The sequence below is a fragment of the Vespula vulgaris genome, chromosome 2 (assembly GCF_905475345.1).
Source record: "Vespula vulgaris chromosome 2, iyVesVulg1.1, whole genome shotgun sequence".
Taxonomy (NCBI): Eukaryota; Metazoa; Arthropoda; class Insecta; order Hymenoptera; family Vespidae; genus Vespula; species Vespula vulgaris.
Genome location: NC_066587.1, coordinates 19,217,065 through 19,236,355, shown reverse-complemented (window position 1 = coordinate 19,236,355; position 19,291 = coordinate 19,217,065). Strand labels below are relative to the sequence as shown.

General features: G+C 47.2%; 1 protein-coding gene across 6 annotated transcripts in view; it reads left to right on the top strand.

The window, feature by feature from the left end:
* LOC127061519 (protein sickie) overlaps window positions 1–19,291 on the top strand; it is an 83,528-nt gene that overhangs the window by 9,812 nt on the left and 54,425 nt on the right. For 3 of the 6 annotated variants that reach the window (XM_050988491.1, XM_050988490.1, XM_050988489.1), the window contains exons 1-3: window positions 9,886–10,961; window positions 18,558–18,675; window positions 18,920–18,972. In XM_050988491.1, coding sequence (XP_050844448.1) covers window positions 10,140–10,961; window positions 18,558–18,675; window positions 18,920–18,972 — 993 coding nt within the window. In that variant the 5' untranslated portion in view covers window positions 9,886–10,139. Of the gene's footprint in view, window positions 1–9,885; window positions 10,962–16,923; window positions 18,488–18,557; window positions 18,676–18,919; window positions 18,973–19,291 lie in introns of those variants that run through there. The other 3 variants (XM_050988492.1, XM_050988494.1, XM_050988493.1) reach the window with 3 other exon arrangements.

Genomic DNA, 19,291 nt, shown 5'->3' with positions numbered 1-19,291 from the left:
CGGCACCCTACATACTTCCTTCGATCGTCCTCGCAAATTTAGCGGAAGAAACTAGAGCCGTAGCGCCGTGCAGCGTCATTAAGCGTCGAAATCATCGATTCGGATCGATCGACGGAAGATCATTGGAATTTCGTACTAGTTCGCCTTTTAAATAAGTCAGTACGGCTTTTTTTTATCGTGCAACTAGATCCGTATGCGATTATCATCGGAGGATTTCGATCAAAGTCAGAGTGATAAGAAAGATACACCGTGTAGCTCTATTACAGACGTATATCACGAATGCCACAAGTTACATAGCTCCGACCGATACGAGGAGAAAAGAAATGTGAAGCTCTCGAGATAAGGGAGTCCCTAGACTTTTCACGCTGCCGAATTTTCCGCATTTTTGATCAGACAGCACGATAAGCCGTCTAATCGAAGATTAATATTTTTGGGGTCGTTGGACTCACCCTCCGTTAAGGTTCGCCATTAGAAATGTCGACCGACCTTACGTGCCTTCCCGACTGTGGCTATTTTTCTTGCGTTTCGTCCCACTCTCAGAAACTGGAAAATTTTCATTTGAATAAAAGATAACGCGTGACATAGTGACTATTATTGGAAACAACGACCTGAGTATAGTGGCTTATCATTGGAAAATTTATAATTGGAATTTACATAGGTAAATATAATATATAAAGCTATTTTCTAAATATTACGTTATCTTATGATTACGGTTAGAAACGTGTAATGGATACGATAGGCGGTAACGATTTGGACGAAGGAGGGAACAAAACTAAATCAATTCTTTGTTGGAACGATTAATTATCTCGTCTTATTATAACAGCGAATTCATTATCCTTCTCATTTTTTCTTCTTCCTGTCTGTGAATTCTGTGATTTCTTATCATACTGGCGAGGGAAATATCGCGTTCGAAGACTTTCCTTCAATCATAACTAGGTAGCAATGGCGAAACTTGTTTCGTCATAGTCGAGTCGAATCTATCGTCCCACCTCTCCCTCTCATTATCCCCCTTTATCTTTTTCGCTCGCGCAAGAATTGAGAATCGATACCGTGCTGGAAGAGTTTCTGCGACTTTACTCACCAAGTTTGGAAGGGGGCGGCAAGAAGGGATGGAACAGCGGGTTCTCAAAATGTAGGGGTTTCGGGATATTTATGTGACAGGAGCTGTAACATTCCAACCCTTGGCACAAACCCTTGGTTCGGTTAGCACGGGTCATCTCAAACTCTAAATCCTAATACGACTTTCTTTTTCCCGATGACGAACGAAAATCCTGCTCGTCCGTTAATGTCATTAACGAACGACGATGCACGGAGATCCACAGCGAGTAAGAAGCATTACGAACGGTTTCGTAACGAACGTTCGTAATATCGATATCGATCACGTTCACGTGTTATTCGTACCTATGTACGTACGCACCTATGTAGATACGTTTACGTATAATACGTGCGTCGTATACATAGGAACATTCAAAGGTGTATATTTCAAACGAAGTATACACAGCTGTCCACTCGTTTAAGGTAATTATCTCGAGTGGCGTTGGATAGAATTACCTTTCGAAAAGGGTAAAGGGCCGTCGAAAGAGGTACTGGAAAAGGATTCGTTCGGATGATTTTAAAATGCAATACCGAACGTCCGACCACGGTCCCCCTATTTACGACCATCAATTAAGAAACTTCTTAAAGGGTCCCCTCCTCCCGTTTCTCGACTAAATTACTATAAGAATTTACTTAGCATATCTGAGAATCGCAAGGGAGATCTCGATTCTTCGGGCAAACTCGACCGCTCGGACGGTGGTTACGTATGATAAATCTTCGAGGAAGGTGCGTATCGCGTAACTGCGCGTTTGAAAGATTCAACGATTCACCTGTACCTAAAATTTACCTGGCGTTGGATACCATACTGATACAGTATTTCGATAAATCGATGGATAAACAACGGTAGACGCCGAATCATGCGTCGGCCTTCTTCCACGGAAACTATTGTATTTGGCCGTGGCGTTGGCACGGCGCACTTCTCTTTTCATCATTTGGTTTATTTATTTTTTCGCCTTTCCAAAAATATGTCGACACCTGCAAATCGGAACGTTGCGAATCCAAGTTCTAAGAATAATTTAATAACAACGTTCGAGCACAACCAGCATAAATCCTATGCACCTGCGATCGGTAGTACAAGGGTCAACAGGGGCAAAAACCAGTCTGCATGCGAAGGCAGACCGCTCATAGGGAAGCGTGACAGTATACCTGTAGCGTATACAGCGAAAAACAGGAATAGCGTCTGTGAGGATTGCGAAGTCCTTGGCAATGCAGTACGATATAAACTTGGAACGAAACTTCCCACTTCGTTGATCGGGAAGACGAATAGTTAGAAGGAAATAGTCGGAAAAGGGCCGAGATTCGGAAAATTTGGTGATCGGGTGTTTGTATACGGGCGCACGTCGCCGCGCGCGCCCGCAACGTGTTCCCCTTGAAAGTTTAAAGTTAACTTTCGCTTTTCCAACGTCGATTAACCAGCCCCACTCAACTTCTCAGCATCGTTCTCCATTCCCCTATTTCGTAGGAGTCAAGGTAATGCCTGGCCGCAATAAACCTGCCTGCTGCTCGACGGACAGGACAAAACTTTGTCCGACACGTAACGCGCATGATCCAACGGCCACGTGGGAAAATCCACCCCCGCGAACGTGAGACCGTTACGCCAGCGGGTACAGCTCGTTCTGCCCAAAAAGCTTTGCTTCCTCCTTTCACGGACCTCCACGAGTCTTCGCCCGTGGAAGAAATCCGATTTCAAGGAGACGTGTCGTTTCGTAAAGAGATACGCTCGATCCTCCCCGAAGCGCCGCCTCGTTTCCTTTTCCTGTTTAGCCTTCAAGATATTCCATTTCTCTTTCTCATTACGCTCTTTCTCTTATCGAAAATTCCATTTGGTCCCGTTTTCGAGAAAAAATTCCGATCGTAATCCCTCGAGATCTCGTAACTACCTCGTCGATAGATTAAAACGAACGACATTTGTTCTGCGATATATTAATCTGATTTTACATTTACACTTGGATGATATCATTTAAAGTGAATATTATAGGAAAAGTAGTTGTGTCCCTTTTTTACCGAGATATTAAATCGAAAGATAGGTATAATCGTGGGCAACGACGGTACGGCATCGTAGAAAAGAAGTTCGAATACGTTGAATATGGCTGGTTGGCTGTTTATTTTTCCCAGAGGGTAGGGATAAGACCTGTTTCCCGTTGGCTCCCTTTCTTCTCCCTTTTCCGTTTCTTTTTCCTTTCCTTTCGAAAAATCTACAGATAGTTTCAACGCGATGGGAACGCGCCTGAGGGACAATTGTTTCTCGTTCGTTTCGATTAATGGTAAATCCATAGTGGAAGAAGCAGAGCACGCGTAAGCTCGGCTCCGGATATCTACCCCTCGTTCTCATATAACAACCCTCGTACGTTTGGAGAGCTCCATCTATCGAGGAGAAACGGCAAATACCAACGGTAGCGAATCTTCCGACGGACAAGTTTTTATCCGCGGAGATAAAATGTTACTCGGTCGGTAAGAGATTACTGTTTAAACAATAGGAAGGAACTTTGATTCTTCGGCGGTGGCCGTCTTCTCGTAAAGTTCAAGCGCTTTCAAAGAACGTGATTTCCAAATGCATTCTTCCAGTTTCATTTTTAATTGGAGCTTGATCGATCAACGACACGACGATTGCCGGTAATAACTACGTAATATTTCATAGAAAAAATACCGATCCTAAGAAAATCAGAAGGAACGCGCCGTGTTATCGCGCGTTAATGCGAGAATTTACCTGGCGACAGCGTCCTCGTGGAATAAGCTCGATCCGCTTCCCGCTAATCCTGAGCACCGACGGAGTAGCAGAAAATTGGATCTGACGTTTGGAAAATTTGTTCGGCTCGGTGAGACCGAGAGTTATCGTTTCGATCGACCGCAACCACTGTGCGATCCTAGCTGTTTACCCGAATAAGGCATTCTCGAAATGACGGCCTGGGATAAACCGGGGCGACTATCGAGTGTTTCTCGAGAGCCAGGACTCGATGGGGGGATATGAGATATCGCGGACTGTGCGCGTTCACGCACCATCGTGCAAGCGTAATCTGCAAGCTCGAGCCGAGGAGGGGTAATCTATAACGAGATACACCGGGATTATAAGTTGTAAGCCTCGCGATTGCAACCTTCCAAAATACCAAAATCCCACTTACGTTGGCCCGGCAAGGAATTAATATGACCTTAAATCTTTATTAGAACGCGACGAACAAAGGACGTTCATGGTTGTTCAACGCTTTACTCTTAAGATTTCAGAAGGCGTCATTTTCGAAAAATTATTTAGAAGAGAATCGATTCGCGCTATAGCAAGTAATACCGTACTGACAATCGGTAATATTGTATATCGCATCCCGGTATTGTACGCGCGCGTTACCATTACATTAGTATCGAGCATTACACTACTCTACCAGTATATTGTTATATTACTATGTGTTCAAACAGCCACGTTACGTTTTTAGGTACACCCATAGCCGTATTTAGCGGGAGTTAAGCGGGATCGATCATCCGTATTAACGAACGCAAAATCATAATCACATAAGCTGGCCGTCGTAGCGTGACGAGCGGATTTGATTACGTCGCGGTTATCCCTTCCATGACGTAGCCGTCAAAATATTGTATTTCGAAACAACTGCCGTGCGCATCCAAGTCGTCATGCGCGATCATTCCGCTTTCGTACCTAGCATAAAAGCACGCTGGTGTTTCGCGGTAACCATAATAATATAATAGATACGTGGTAGCGACAGTAGGTTGCACTCTACAGAGGGGCTTGAGAGACCCCTTCGGCTGCCATCCAAACGTATGAGATAGGTTTTTATGCAAACACATTGACGCGCGAAAACTCTTCGCACTGGTGCCATTGGATACAGTCTGAGAATTTGATTATATCTCGATGCTAAATCCAATTCTTCTTTTTTCGAAATGATAGATCCGTGGTACGTATCGAACTCGCAAAACTTTACATACGTAGCTCGGTGACAAGTCCGTATCGGCACGTAGGAGGATCAGGAACCCACGCGACCGAATGTAATTAGTTTTTAGCCCCGCAGCCAACTATGATAGGGGGAACGAGAGAGGACGGGGCATTCTCTAGGAGTCGTCGTCGTCGTCGTCGTCGTCGTCGACGAATGTATCTCCCTACGATTGGCGATAGCTCGGTCTCGTGCGCGATCTCATAACGACGGAGGGCTGTTTCTAAGGGTAGTTTCAGTTCGCCCCTGGCACCCCTAGCAAGTGCATCTATTGTTGTCGAGTCGAAGAAACCGAAAATGCGCTTATCGCTCGGCCAAATCGCATCACTGCCCGTTCTCGTCTCTTTCTATCTTATTTATAATAGTTTTACGTTTTTCCGGACATTTTATCATTTATATCGTGATTTCAAGGAAGAACACTTCCCTTTTGCGACGTATCTAAATCTTCGTGCGCATGTAAATCTATTTTTTATCGAGGACGTCTACGTGTTTCAACGCACAACCCTTTCGAGATTTCCAATATACGTGCACGTTTATGCCTAGGCACGCAGTTTGTGTCAACGTTAATGCAAGGAAGAGAGAGAGACAGAAACGCGTCAGAAAGTAAAAGTTGCGATTTAGATTGGAATGACTTCGAGAAGAAGAACGTTTCACGTGGACTGGGACTCGCCCAGCCACGAGACTGGGACAGTGAAAAGACGGCCGGTTTCCATTGGTTTGTCCTTTCCTTGTGCTAAAAAGCACTTGAAAAGTGTGGAATATTACGGCGATGGGAATCCAGGGAATATGAAATCCGTAAGCGTTACCGATAGCTACAGTAAGTATAACTTCGGAACAAGTGAAGGCGATGATCCTGTTGCTCAAGAAGATGGGAGAATTGAAAAAAAAAGAGACAAAGAAAGAATCCTTGTCGAGTGTGAGGCCGATGAACGTCGAGGCACGATAAAAGGAATGAAATGGGTCGACGTAAATGCAAGTCTTGTAAAGACGGGTACAAGAACGGTATTCGATTTGAAATCATTCTCTGGGAAGACTATCGAATCGAGATCAAAGTCTTCCAATATCAGAAATATCGCGAGAACCCGAGGGATCTCGTCGAGAACGAGCTTGATCCCAAAACCGAAAACAGCAAAAGCTTCCTCCGTATACCGAGGACTTGCGAATTCTAGCTCGGACAGTTCGGGAATAGGATCGCCGTTGTCGCCGTTGTCACCGTTGTCACCTCGAAGGGATTCTTCGATCGATTTAAAGGAGATACCGAAAAATATTAAATTCAGTGAAAGCAACAGCTCGGGTCTGGGATCTTCCGATTCCTTCTTATCACCGGAGTGTCAAATCTACATGGCATTTTCCTTGATAGAGCAGCAGCAGCAGCAGCAGCAGCAGCAGAAACAGCAACTTGAGAAGTCGAGAATGCCTTGTACTTGCAAGATACGACAAGTCCAGGTAAACAAAATTACGATAGATGGATATCTATCATTGTTTTTACTCAAACGGATGAACGGTAGATAAGAGGACGTTCGACGCGCAGTTCTTCTTGGAATAATTGGAAAAATCGTTTTGCGTTGAATTTCATTGATATTTTATAATCAGTTTAGAGGATATGGAGGTAATTGGATAGATATCGAGGGAAACGCGCGTAGAGGAGAAAGCGGAAAAAGCGTTATTACCGACATATGTACTTACGCGTTCTAGGCGTTTTACACGCGTATTGCTTTAGGATCAATGAGTTTGGACGAAAGTCATAAATCTTGTGAGTCACGGTGATTCGTGGCCGACCCCATGAGCGTGCAACCACGCACGATGCAAAGGAATTACGCGCACCCCCTTTCTTGGTATAATCGCGTGTCTACGTTAGGATCGCGAACGTGAACGGAGTACGAGTAATACGTAACTATATATATTGCGCGTCAGCTTGGCCCTCCGTTCGTGAAAAAAGGACAACGGCGTTTTCGATAACGGTATATCGAAGTTGAAACGACAACTTGTTCTTTAAATCAAGCTCGAGGGATCAATTTTCGAAGCTTATTACGTTTTCAATGCGTTTTCAATTTTAGCCGAAGCTAAGATCACCTCTACTCGTTCTTACATGACTAATTGCGAAATTTGCATACCTACATAGATATAAATATAAATATTATAATAGTTTGTGCAACGATGTTGCGCGCGCGCAACATCGAGTGAAATTCTCCTTTTAAATTTCTTCAAAGCTGCTGTACGGCGTTACCCCGTTAGAAACGAGCATGGTAGAAATTCCCATGAGACAAGGGTCCTTTTACGGCCTAACACCGACGTACGATTGCGACGGATATCATCCTTCTCGCCCGCTCGTCTTCCTTTATTAAGGGCTCTATTCAAACGCACGCATTAACGAACGATCATTCGTTGATAGGTTCGATGAAAATCGTTTCGATAATTAATTTTGTAAATTCTAACGTACGTCAAAATTCACAGTCTAATTAGTCTGAAAAAGGAAAATATGGTGACAGATATGGTGGTAGAATCTTTGTAGTTGATAGCAAGTAGATACTCGTTGTTGGCGATAAAGTGTCAGAGCGAACGAAAAAGAGAAAAAAGCTCGCGCGACACGCTCGCGGAGGGTCCTTTGTGTACGCGAGGGTCCTTCATTTTCATGTGGAAAAAATGATTCGCTATAATCCTAGAGGCAGTGACATGGCAATAACGTTGCCGTAAGCCACCCTTCGCGACGTAGAAGATTCTGAGAGTGGTTCTTCGGCGATTCGTTCGATTCGTTTCTTTGAATGTTCAATGGAAAATGGCGTCGGAACGAGCCGAGGGAGAACCTCTGAGAGTAAAAAGGGCTAAGCCGCAGGATCGCGAGAGCACGCATTATTATATTGAATTTGTGGAAACGGAGAAGTAACTCGTAAGTCGTGAGGTCGCGATGTATGCATGTATGAAACGAGGAATAACCCGAGCACCGCTTTCTCTCTCTCTCTCCCTCTCTCTCTCTCTCGATGACTTTACCAATAATCAAGCGGATTGCATCGAGGCTGCTTGGTTCGTAAGCGTTTAGATCGAAATCTTTCCTACCGCAAGTTCTTCGATAGAAATCGATTTAAAATCTCACTGAAGGCTATCCTTCCCGCGGACGCGTGAGACGGGCGGAAATTTGATTTTTCGTCGAAAGAATGCGCCTCGTCGAGCGACGCGCATCGATATACCTACATATCGTTCACTTTATATAATGTTCCTCTAGATCCGCATAATTAAATTGTCGCTCGCTTTGTCATTATTAAATTATAAAAAGATAATGACAATCATGAAAATTATCTAGCAACGCGAAGAGACGAACTTGAGAAAATATAAAAAAGTTTCTTCGATAATCAATTCCGCTAATATAAAAAAGGAAAAAACGGTGGCGCGTTCTCGTTTTAGTGCGCCGGGTATGGCGTACCGAGGAAAAGAGAATTTTCGCTACCCTGAGCTACCACCTTCTTCCACCAGCGCACACGTAATCTACTCCTTCCAGTCTTCCACCTCATACTCCTGTTCCTCCTCCCCAATCTCCGCGTAGCTTCATAGGACAGGCCTCGGTTATTTAGCATGCATCCGAAATCTTCTGCTGTGACGAGCATTCCCTATAAATATGTAGATTTCGCTCGCGCCGAGTCTCACTACGAGGGACTTTTTCAAGGGTGCTTTCCTTTCCCGGACGACTTTCATCAGCGATGTCAACCGCATCAACTCGTGTACCATTGCGAGTGACGCGAGCGAGTCCGATGATATCACGCTTACGCGGCTGCGAGAGGGACAAGACGGTGGTACTCTCCGAGATAATGAAACGACGTACTTACATTTTTGGAACGTTTCCTTCCTCGATTCGTCCCGTTAATTTTGATAATCTAAAATTTGGATTCTCTAAAACGCCGACAGCAAACGTCCTTCGACGATAAACTTTGTTCAAACCCCATGCTGTGGAGTTTGGATCAATGCGATTAATAAGCGTAACCGTTTATAACGCTTTTTCTCGAGCGAGGATAATTTAACGAATTTTCGAGATTTTCGTACGGAAGCACTTTCCAGCGAACTACATTCTTTCAACGTCTCCTTTCAGCAAACGTCCGCTTGTCGTTTCAATAGGGATCGAGCCGGTCGTCGATTCTCCCAGAGTGCTTTTATAATATTCACCCCTAATGTACATACACGAGGGCTTGATGATTTTCTCTCGCTCCGACACCGTAAAACGTTTGCGTGACTTGCCGCTTGAAATAAAAGGAATAACGAGAAAAGAGAAAAGAAGAAAGAAAAACTAGAAATTTCACTCCTTTGGGAAAATAGGATAAATTTTCGCATTAACCATTGAATCACGACGAGTATAGACCGCAGATCGAATACTGCGGTACGACGAGGAATAATTGTAAGAACATCGTGAAGCGTATAGCGATCGAGCGTCGACTATAAGCATTTTTGCTCGGTTATTAGGTATATTCGCCGTTTCATGTCTTTCGCCACGTACCTATACACCTCCGAGCGTGTCACTACCACTTGGCTTCCATCCAAACGACTCATTCGTAAAATAGGCGTAAAGTAGGCGATTCGTTAAAACGAGTGGACGCGCTCGAAAGTGATTACGCTAGCTCGTAACTCGAGTACTCGTGGAGGCGGAGGGAAGGAGGGTGAAGAGCGGGAAACGGGGAAATAATTGACCGATTCTCGTCCCTTTTCATTTCACGCTCAGAGAGACTCGGACATACCTGGCTGCGCGTAGATACGTAAGTACGTACGTGGTACGCGCGGCGCGATAGTGCGCGGGCGCACAACGCAGTCTCTTCATCCTGCGGCGCGTTCGACGCTTCGAAGCATCCTCCTCAGTTCTCCCGAGAATCTTTGCGGAGAGCCGTCCGCGCGTTTGCCCTTTTGCCCCTTCTATCCCTCCCGTTCGATCGAGTTTCGACACGAGTTTCGATCAACCGCGATAATCGCTCGTACGATTCGCGTATTTTTTCCTCTCTCTCTCTCTCTCTCTCTCTCTCTCTCTCTCCCATCTCTCTCAGGCCTTTTGTTCAGAAAACTTTAATCCCGTCCTAAGGATCGGCAGTGCTCTTCGACCGGTAGCTAGAATCGAGGAGAACAAAAAATGTGGCTAGAATGTCCGGCGCGTCAGAGATCAAGCTACCTGTGCTTTACGCGAGAAGCAGCAGCAGCAGCAGCAGTAGCAACGGCAGTAGCAGGGGCGGCAACAACAACAACAACAACAACAACAACAACAACAACAACAATATCAACGGTGCAAGAGCCAAGAGCAAGTCGTGCGCCAAGAAGCTGACCGGATCGAAGTCCAGCGTCCAATCGGTAGACGGCGGATGTACGGCGAATGGATCTTTGGAGACGAACGCGGTGGAATCATCTTTTCCAAGTGCTCTAAGATCTCGAAACGCCTTTGGTTCCCCCAGAAAGATCGCGAATCAGAATCTGGATTGTACGACGATCAAGAAGTCACCTAGAAGGTGTCCACAGTCGGACGATCGACAGTGTTCGCAGATTGGTACGAATCGTTCGCCGAGAAGACGAGAATCACCTCTCGCCGAGGACTTTGATCGAGACGAGATGGGTTCGACGTTTGACTTTTATCCGAGAAACGCGGAGAAGAACGAGCCTTGTTTGTCGTTCCTCGAATTCGAATCTCTCTACACTATGGAGAAGCAAATGTTGATGCAACCTCGTCAAACTTTTCCTCGTTTGGAAGGGAAAGACGACTTTCTTGGTAGCAGGAGAGGCTTATACACGGAATTACCGGATACGGATCCGTTGATCCGACAACGATTGCATCACCGACAACAAATTGGTGCGATCGGCCCGGCCAAAAGACTCTCCCAATTTCCCGCGGAAGGCTTCAGTTTCGCGCCAGGCTGGGCCCTGAATGCCGACCATTTTTATCAGTGGCAGCATCGAGGAAAAACGACTCAGCAGGTACTACGAAAAATGCAAATTTTTCCAAAGATTTCGCACGAGGAAGTACTCGGCGCAAATTTATTATCCTCGTATTTCTTCCATCTCTCGGTATCCTGCACCTTGGAGATTTCAGACGTCGAGTTAACTGTCCGTTAGCGCGATAATCTCATTGTCCTCGATCTCGAATATATCAAAATAATGCACGTACCTCGTTCGAGGATAGTAATTTCCACCACGTCGAACGATCGTGCATGGCTTCTTTAATCGAAGGTATATTAAATAATATAAAGTTCAATAAATCGAATGAAATTGTCACAACGATCGTAAAAACATGGAGCTATTAGTACGTATCCACATACGTAGAAAATAATCCTCCGGATATTTTTACGATCTTTCGCGATCGAAGAACCGACGGCAAAGCGTAGAGCGTACGTCGAGCGAGTTTATTCGTTTAATGAAAATGAGCAGCTGCGTCGGTGACACAGGTTACGGATAGTGTAGGTAGGTATTCTCGCTTGTCGCTCGATCGCATCTTCTAGCTGGCTCTCGATCACGTTTGCAAACCGCGTTTCGAATTAATCGAAAAACGGAAGCAATTTCGACTCTCGTTTCCAAACGCTACCTTCGATATGCGTTTAGCGCCACGTTTCTCTCTCTCTCTCTCTCCCTCCGCGTTATTCTCTCTTTGTTGTGCTCTCCGCTGCTTTCCTTCCCGCTTTTACTTTCACCGTTACTCCTCGCGTTTGGGTATCCCGTTTCGTTTTTCGTTTCGAGCTTCGACGCAGTTCGCTCGATATTCTCTCTCTCTGCCTGCTTCTCTCGCTCCAGCCCCCGAGGCAAAATCCTACGAGAGAAGCGATTTTCACATTGGTCCCCTTTCGCCCCGCCTCTGCCCCCCTCGTTGGGATTCCCCTATCCTACTAATTTCGGAAATCGTGCGGCGAGCGTGCGGTAGGACGCTATCGAATTTTACAGCATTTCGTTTCTCCCGCGAGCGATTTACGCGGAACTTTATTTACCTCGCTTTGATAGACGCCATATCATAATACGGTGCCGATCGAAACGCGCGCGAGCGAGCGAGCGATTCTCCGTTAAATTTGAATTCACCGGCTCTTCGCTCTTTTCCTTCCTTTTGGTTTCGTCCGGGCGCTCTCCTGCGTACGTACGTCGATGCGTTTGCTTTGAGAAAAGTAACGTATCGAGGATCCTCGGTGCCGGGAGGATCTCCGTGAAGACTATCAAATAGCTGCTGCCCGAGGGTGCGAAGGTACTTTGATCAATCCCAAGAAAGCGTAGCTACTCCTCTTCCTTCGGTCGGTCTCTTACTCGATGTTTACTTTAAGGGATCCAACCGACTACCAGCATCTCTCGAAAGGAGCCACGCAAAGTGGTTCGTGATCGTGCTTTTTCGTCGCTTATGCATATCGCGGACGAATTATTCCCTGGCTCTCGAAGCTCTCACGATTGATCCTCTCGATCAGAGTTCTCCGGTATTTTCGATTTTTCCTCCTTCGGATGTTGACCCTCACGTTCGGTTTCGATCCTTGTTATTTAAAGCATAGCAAAGTTCTCAGGAGATCTTCGTGGAAGAATGAACGGGTTGGCTTATAAAGCGAACGATTTGAATTTTTGGAAAGTCCCGTATACGCGCGGAAGAGCGGATATCGATTCGCGCGTTTGATACTCCTCCTCTGGGCGATACGGGCTTTCCACGAACGCGACGCTCTGCGCACGATGCGTGAGTCATCGTGGACGAGTCCGACGATTCGATTAAAGATCTATTTTCTTGGTAAGATAGTTCGATGGGCCAAAGATATTTGCTTTGCCTTGGGGTAGGCTCATCCCCGAGCAAACTCGGGGAAGGTCTCCGAGCGAGCGTGCGCACGTACGCGACCTAAATCATTTAGCCTGCAATTGCCAATTCGTAGCCCTCACGAAATCAGCTCGCCCCTCGTACCGTTTCTCTCTTTCCTCTCGTCCCATTTCCTGTTTCTCTTTTCTTTATTCGCGTCGTAGACCGGTCCCCTTTGTTTTCACTCCTTGCTAGCTCGTTCTCGCGAGACTCGCGTTAGTTTGCAGAACGGCGATTTTTCTTCGGGAACGTTTCATTTTCGTCGCTCCTCGTGAAAAGCGACGAAAAGGCAAGCGCCTAAACTCGAGACACGTTGAAACAATGGAACGCGATTGCTCCTTTCTGAAAGCACACGTTTCTCCCCTCTCGCGAACGTCTTTTCGTTGGTTTCCCGTTGAAAGCGGGAGATACGCAGCGAGAGGGAAAGAGAAACGGCCGGGAGAAATCCTTTTTTCGTTTTAGCCAGGCAGGTCGCAGGGAGCACTCGGAATCCAAGGTGGTTTCCTAATACCCGACGTGACTTAATACAACGAAAAAGGGAACGTCGAGGCTCTTTTTTTGGGCGGGTCACCCACGTGGCAAGTTGCGTATACGAAATTGAAACGTGCGACGTTATCGACACGGTAAAACGAAGAGACTACGATCGAGGCGCGATCAGGCTCGATGCGGACTGGCGTGGGCCATCGGTCGGTCGGCGCGTAGAGGAGTCTGGACCAAACGGAACGACGGGTACAATGGAACGCAGGGTTGGGCTCGCTCGCGCTCGCCTCATCGCCATTCGGGACGACTCGTAGGTATTGCTCGTAGGTAGGTATATTTAGCTCGCGTGCGTCGTAACGCGACGCGTAGGTGTAACGCGTCGTAGGTCATTCATAAAACATGTTCCACGTGGCGTCGAGTGCCGTGTGCCGTGTGCCGTGTGCCGTGTGCCGTTCAAGGAGTAAGAAGGAAAGCAACGTCCTCGAATTCGTCGATCGAGCCCGACGAATTCGTAAGATAACAGATCTCTTATCGCGAAGCGACGGCGTTGGGTCTGAGTTCTCCAATCGTAAAGTCCTCCATTCCTCTCGCAGCCAAGTCGAAAAGTAATTTCGTCTGGCACTAGCTGATCGTATCCATGACGACGGTTCTGCTTCCTCGAACTTGTCGAGAGGACGCGAACGCGCGAGACGCGTCTACCGAGCCCTCACGCAGGACACGTACGCTCGCCTTCCCTTTCCGTTCCGTTTCCTTTCGTACCGTTCCGTATCGTTTCCGAGAAAGGACTTCCGTTTCTTCCTGGGGGGACTGTAACTCGGTTACGACCGCTCTCTCAACTTCTAGCCTAAAACCGGCCGCGAGGTTCGATTCCGATCGGATCCTGCGCTTTCTTAGCCTCGCGTTTCTAAATCGGCTAGCCGCGTTTTGTCGCGTAAGGGACGGAAAAGGAGAAGAATTTCGCTCTTCGTTACCATTTCGGTTACGCTCGACGATTTATTTTTCAATCTCGACGAGGACGTATGAATCATGTCTCGGCGATCTCCGAAATTTACTTTTCTTCGAAAAGGTTTGTTTGGGGAACGTTTCTTTTTTTCGTTTTCCTCTTTTTTGTCCCTTCTCGTCCTCGGACCCCTTCTTCCTTATCTTTCCTATGCTCTCCTTCTTTGGCTTCCTCCCATCCTCCCTCTTTCCATATACGTGACTCTTCTGCTCCCGGTCCTTCTTCCTAACCGTCGCGCCTCACCGCGGTAGGACCTCATCACGATGGCACAAGCAAGACAAACCAAATTTCATCTCCCTGTTCTCGGTGCGTTCATCGAGTAGCCCCTTTCGCATTAGACCGACAAAAGGCCGCTCATCCCTTTTGCAGCCCTTTTTGATGGGCAAACGCGTCGGCCCCGCAAAATTGTCGTTGCGAAGGAAAAGCCCCCTTAAATCTCGCACGAATCGCCACGACAGGTCAGAGCAGAAATCCATAGCAGTCCGCCGAACGAATCCTATCCGCCGAGAATCGGGCTCGCATTTACAGACATATGTATCTATGTACGTACGTAGGCGCACGTATCTCGAAGAGGACGCGCGGATCATCGAAAGCCTCGCGTCTCTTTGACGAAACGCGAGCTTCGCTCGGCGATGCTTTATCGTAAATACCTCGGGATATCGATTTTTTCTTCGTCCAACAACGAATAACTCACGGCACCCGACGAAAGTATTTCTTTACCGTAATTAACTTTGTCGTACGATCGTTTCGAACCAAAAGAAGTCAGTCTTGAAGCGAGCAACGACTCCTAAATCGAATCTAATCGATCGATTCTTTGCTCGTTGATTCGTTTTCCTCGTTCGGGCTCACTCGTTCTTGCTAACAAATTTACGAGCAATTTCGATCGGACCTAACGAGGCGACGCGAGCGAACAATTCGTTCCCACTGTTTCTCAAAGTATCGAAATTGAACTCTTTCTTTCGTGGCACGTGGTCTTTCGTCGCCTTTATCGTAACGCGATAACTTTTCTTCGTCTTTGTCAAAAGTATCCGATCCGCGGCTCAACCGACATCTTCGACGGTAGCTTCTGTCTTAGGCCGGAAGTCGAAACGTATCCGTCCTCTCCGCCCGGTTATCTCCGACTAAAATTCTCCCTCTCGAACAAAGTTGGCTCGTCCGCACGCACTCTCTTACCTCGCATCCGTTCGCGTACAGGCATTCCTGCGACCTTCTCCGTATATGCGCTCTTAGAATTTATTCTTGTTTATTTATTCTCGATTCCTACCATAAGCGTATCGCTTTATTCGCTCTTTATCCGCGCCTCACGTGTCACCTTGTTTTGTTGCAATCGTCTCTTTCGCACGCCCTAACAGCACAAATGATAAAAATAATAGTAGCAGTGGAAGTAGTAACGGTAATAATAGCGAGTAGCAATGACGTGTGCAGGAAGCGTGGATGGTAACGACGGGAAAAAAAGGTTTGTTAGCCTATAGGTACATTCGCCCTGTGCTTTATCGTGGTGTAATCTTTGCACGCGGCGCAAGAGAATTCCTCTTCGCCGAACGCGGCCCGCCTGTTCCTCGTTATTGGCCGCCATATTCGAGAGAACAGAAATTTCGTATCGGCTTCTTAGAAAGCGAAGCGATATCTCGCCGCAATATCGATTATCGTTCTCTCGCGCTGTTAAAGAGCGACCGAATCGTCCTTGCGATCTCTCTTGTTCGAGTCTCATCCGGTGTCCTTGAGCGGACGATTAATATTTCTTCGCGCGCTGTCGCTACACGACGCAAGTTCTAATTCTGCTTACGTAATACGAAATTCTAAGAATTTTCACAAAGATTTAAGACAATATCGTATCGTCATTATTATATTTATATCTCATTTCGAAAAGGATAAGCTTTCTCTGTGTTCGTAGAGGTCGTATTTCATTCGCGCACTTCGATTCATTCGTATTACGATTAATATCACACACGCAAGGTGACACACGCGTATACGTACGTAAGTAAGTATGTATCGCGTACGTGTTTACTCGAACCGCCGGATAACGAGTTAACGGAGTTTCGAGGAATTAATTCGAGTCGTCGATGCGTCGTTCGGTTTACACTTGGCTCGTTCTCATGGCCGGGCGCAACGCTTTGTCAGCTGGCATAACGAGCGCGCTTACGCGTTTAGTCGAGAGTCCGTTAAAGGATTCGCGATTTATTCGAAACGTCGCATAGACTTATCTCTCGTATCCTCTCGCATTGTTTGCAAGCTTCTATTCGAGAGAACGAGTTGATGCTCGTTCTCTCGAATACGATAGGCTTAAAAAGGGATAAGATTCTACGCCGGATATATCAGGTGGAAAGAAGGAAGGTAAATAGATCCTCGTGTCTTTCGGAAGACACGTTGGCGCGAAAGGGTAAGAGGATGGAGAAGAGAAGACCGCGCTGACCCGAAAGAGCGAAGAGCCGAAAGTAAAACGAAACGAGTCGTTCGAAGGTAGAGAAAGCCTCAGACTATTACGGGAGCAATTAAACGAGGTATTGTAATAAAGAGAGGAGAGAGAGAGAGAGAGAGAAAGCGAATAAGAGCGAGCGGGAGAGTGGGAGTAAGAGAGAAAGAGAGACGGAAAGGAGGGGATAGGGTACGCACCTACGCGGGGATAAGTAGCCGAGGCGTGTATTCAGTTACGTCCGGTGCGTCGCGCCGTGGGGACGCGTTGCGTCGCGTCGCCTCTCGTCGCGTCGCGTCGCGTCTCGTCGTTTCGGGAGAGCCGCGAAAGAAAAGAAAGGAGAGGAAGAGAGGATAGTCCATCGTGGTCGCGCGCTCACGATGCGCCTCGAGCCATCTCGTTCTTCTCTCCGCGATCGCACGAAGAAGGACGAGGACGCGAACCCGAAGACAAACGCAAAGGCAAACTTTGATCCGAACGATTCGACGAAAAAAAGAGAGGCGAGGGAAGAGAGGAGGTGTCGCCGACGTCACCCGCCGAGGATGAGAAGGAGGAGGAGGAGGAGGAGGAGGAACGACGCGTTACGTTTTTCCGCGTCCCGTCGGAACGATCGAGGAACCGATCAGGGAACGACGAATCACGATCGCCGATTATGATCGCCGAGTATTTCTCCGCCTCCCGGGAGAGCAGTAAGAAGGAAATCGTCTCCTCGTTCTTTCTTTTCTTCTTATCTTCCTCCGTTCTCCTCCAGTTTCCCCTTTCCCCGGGAACGTAAGAAGAAACGCGAGAAGGTTGCGAGTCGCGCGCGCGCGCCAGCGGAACGTCCTTCCTTCGTTCATGCAGCCGAGTTGCCGCGGTTTCTTTCCTTTTCTTATTTTTCTTCTCTCTTGTCTTCTTCTCGTCGGTGTCCCGAGTGCGAAAGAGAAATAGACGAGAAAAGAGGAAGGAAGGAGGTTGGGAGAGACGATGAAACGTTGAATGGGACGAGCGAAGAGAGGACAAGTGTCTCGGTGAAAAAAACAAACGTCGTTCGTTTTCGATCCGAGTGGGATTCCGCAGTGTGCGAGTTCTCGATCGAAGTGCAATTGCGTCTGGGTTGCTCCGAGGGAGCGCGTAGCGCGGATAGATTTGTGGTGTCTCTATGATCGAAGGACTATAATTAGTAAGGTGCGATCGGAATCATGGCTTGTATCAGGGCACCGAGATCCGTGCGCAGTTCCACCGACGATATTAAAGCCGATTCTACTCGCAACATCGTACAGGTATACACGTTCCTTCCGATTTCTCTATCAACGCGCCCAGAGCTTTCTTTTCCTCTTCTTCTCTTTCCTTCGAACGTACGTTAGACTTTGTTTTGTCTTTTTCTTTCTCTTTCCTCTTTCGCTTCTTTCTCCTCTTTTCCTTCTTTTTCTTTCGACGTTCGTTTTCCGACCGTTGGTAATTTATCTTACTCGTTTATCGTCGAGTTGCAAGGGTTATTGCAAGAGTAAGTAGAGCGAAACGTCGGAGGAGGACCGTTTCGATCAGACATTCGGACGTTTACTCCCGACGTTGCGTGGCTCGTCGTCGTTCGACGACGCGAGACCGCGACGCGAACGTGCCTTCGCCTTCGGTGGTTACGTACGTACGGTTAATGATCGTAAGTGCGAGTACGTGATGGGACGTGCGATCGTGCGATCGACGTACCAATGAGATCGCCGGTTACGTTCCTTCCACGAACCTCCCTCGTCTACGCACGGACTACGAACGACTACGAGACAACGCTATGCGTATACTGTATCTATTGCCTAGGTGTATAGGTACACATATATATGCGCGCGCGGGGTTCGATTCGTCACATAAAATTAGATCTCTCTTTATCATCCACAGATCTACACCGACTGGGCGAATTATTATCTCGAGCGAGGCGGTTCGAAGAGACGCGTCTCCGACCTCCAAGCCGATCTCTGCGACGGAGTGCTGCTTGCGGATTTGGTGGAAGCTGTCAGTAAGTGTCTCGTCTCTTTGCTCCGGCTTACTTCGTCGTCGTTGACGATCTCTCTCCTCGAACGACACGTAAACCGATTTGACGCGCACGGACGAACGAGTAACTGTACCTACGTCTACTCGCGCGCGTCGATTCGCTTATGGAATTGGACAGTTACCTACAACGAATGGCTATAAAAATTGCTCTACGTAATCCGTGCACACGTACCTATACGTATTCGCTCGTGCTTTTTTTTCTTTTTCAGCTAATCAAAAGGTGATCGACGTCAACCGGAAGCCCAAGAGCGTTCAACAAATGGTGAGCACGATATCCTCGATAATGTTACAATACGTTACGTTTCCTATCGACTTCCTGACGCGCAGGACGTCCTTACTCGCTTCCTCGGCGAGTCCATTAAAGTGCCGTTCTACGGCGGCTTACGAGTTGTCCTTTAAAAATAGAAGGCGTGCGCGCGCGTTTAGGGCGCTTAAAGAAAGTGTCGCGATCCGTCCTGCCGTCAGCTACGGCAGCCATGTATCTACGTGCGTATACGTATCCTCGTTTTTTACTCGTTCATGCTCGTGGGTACGTCCGATCGAATTTTTCATATCCCGTTGTCCTAAAAGTTCCTCGAGCC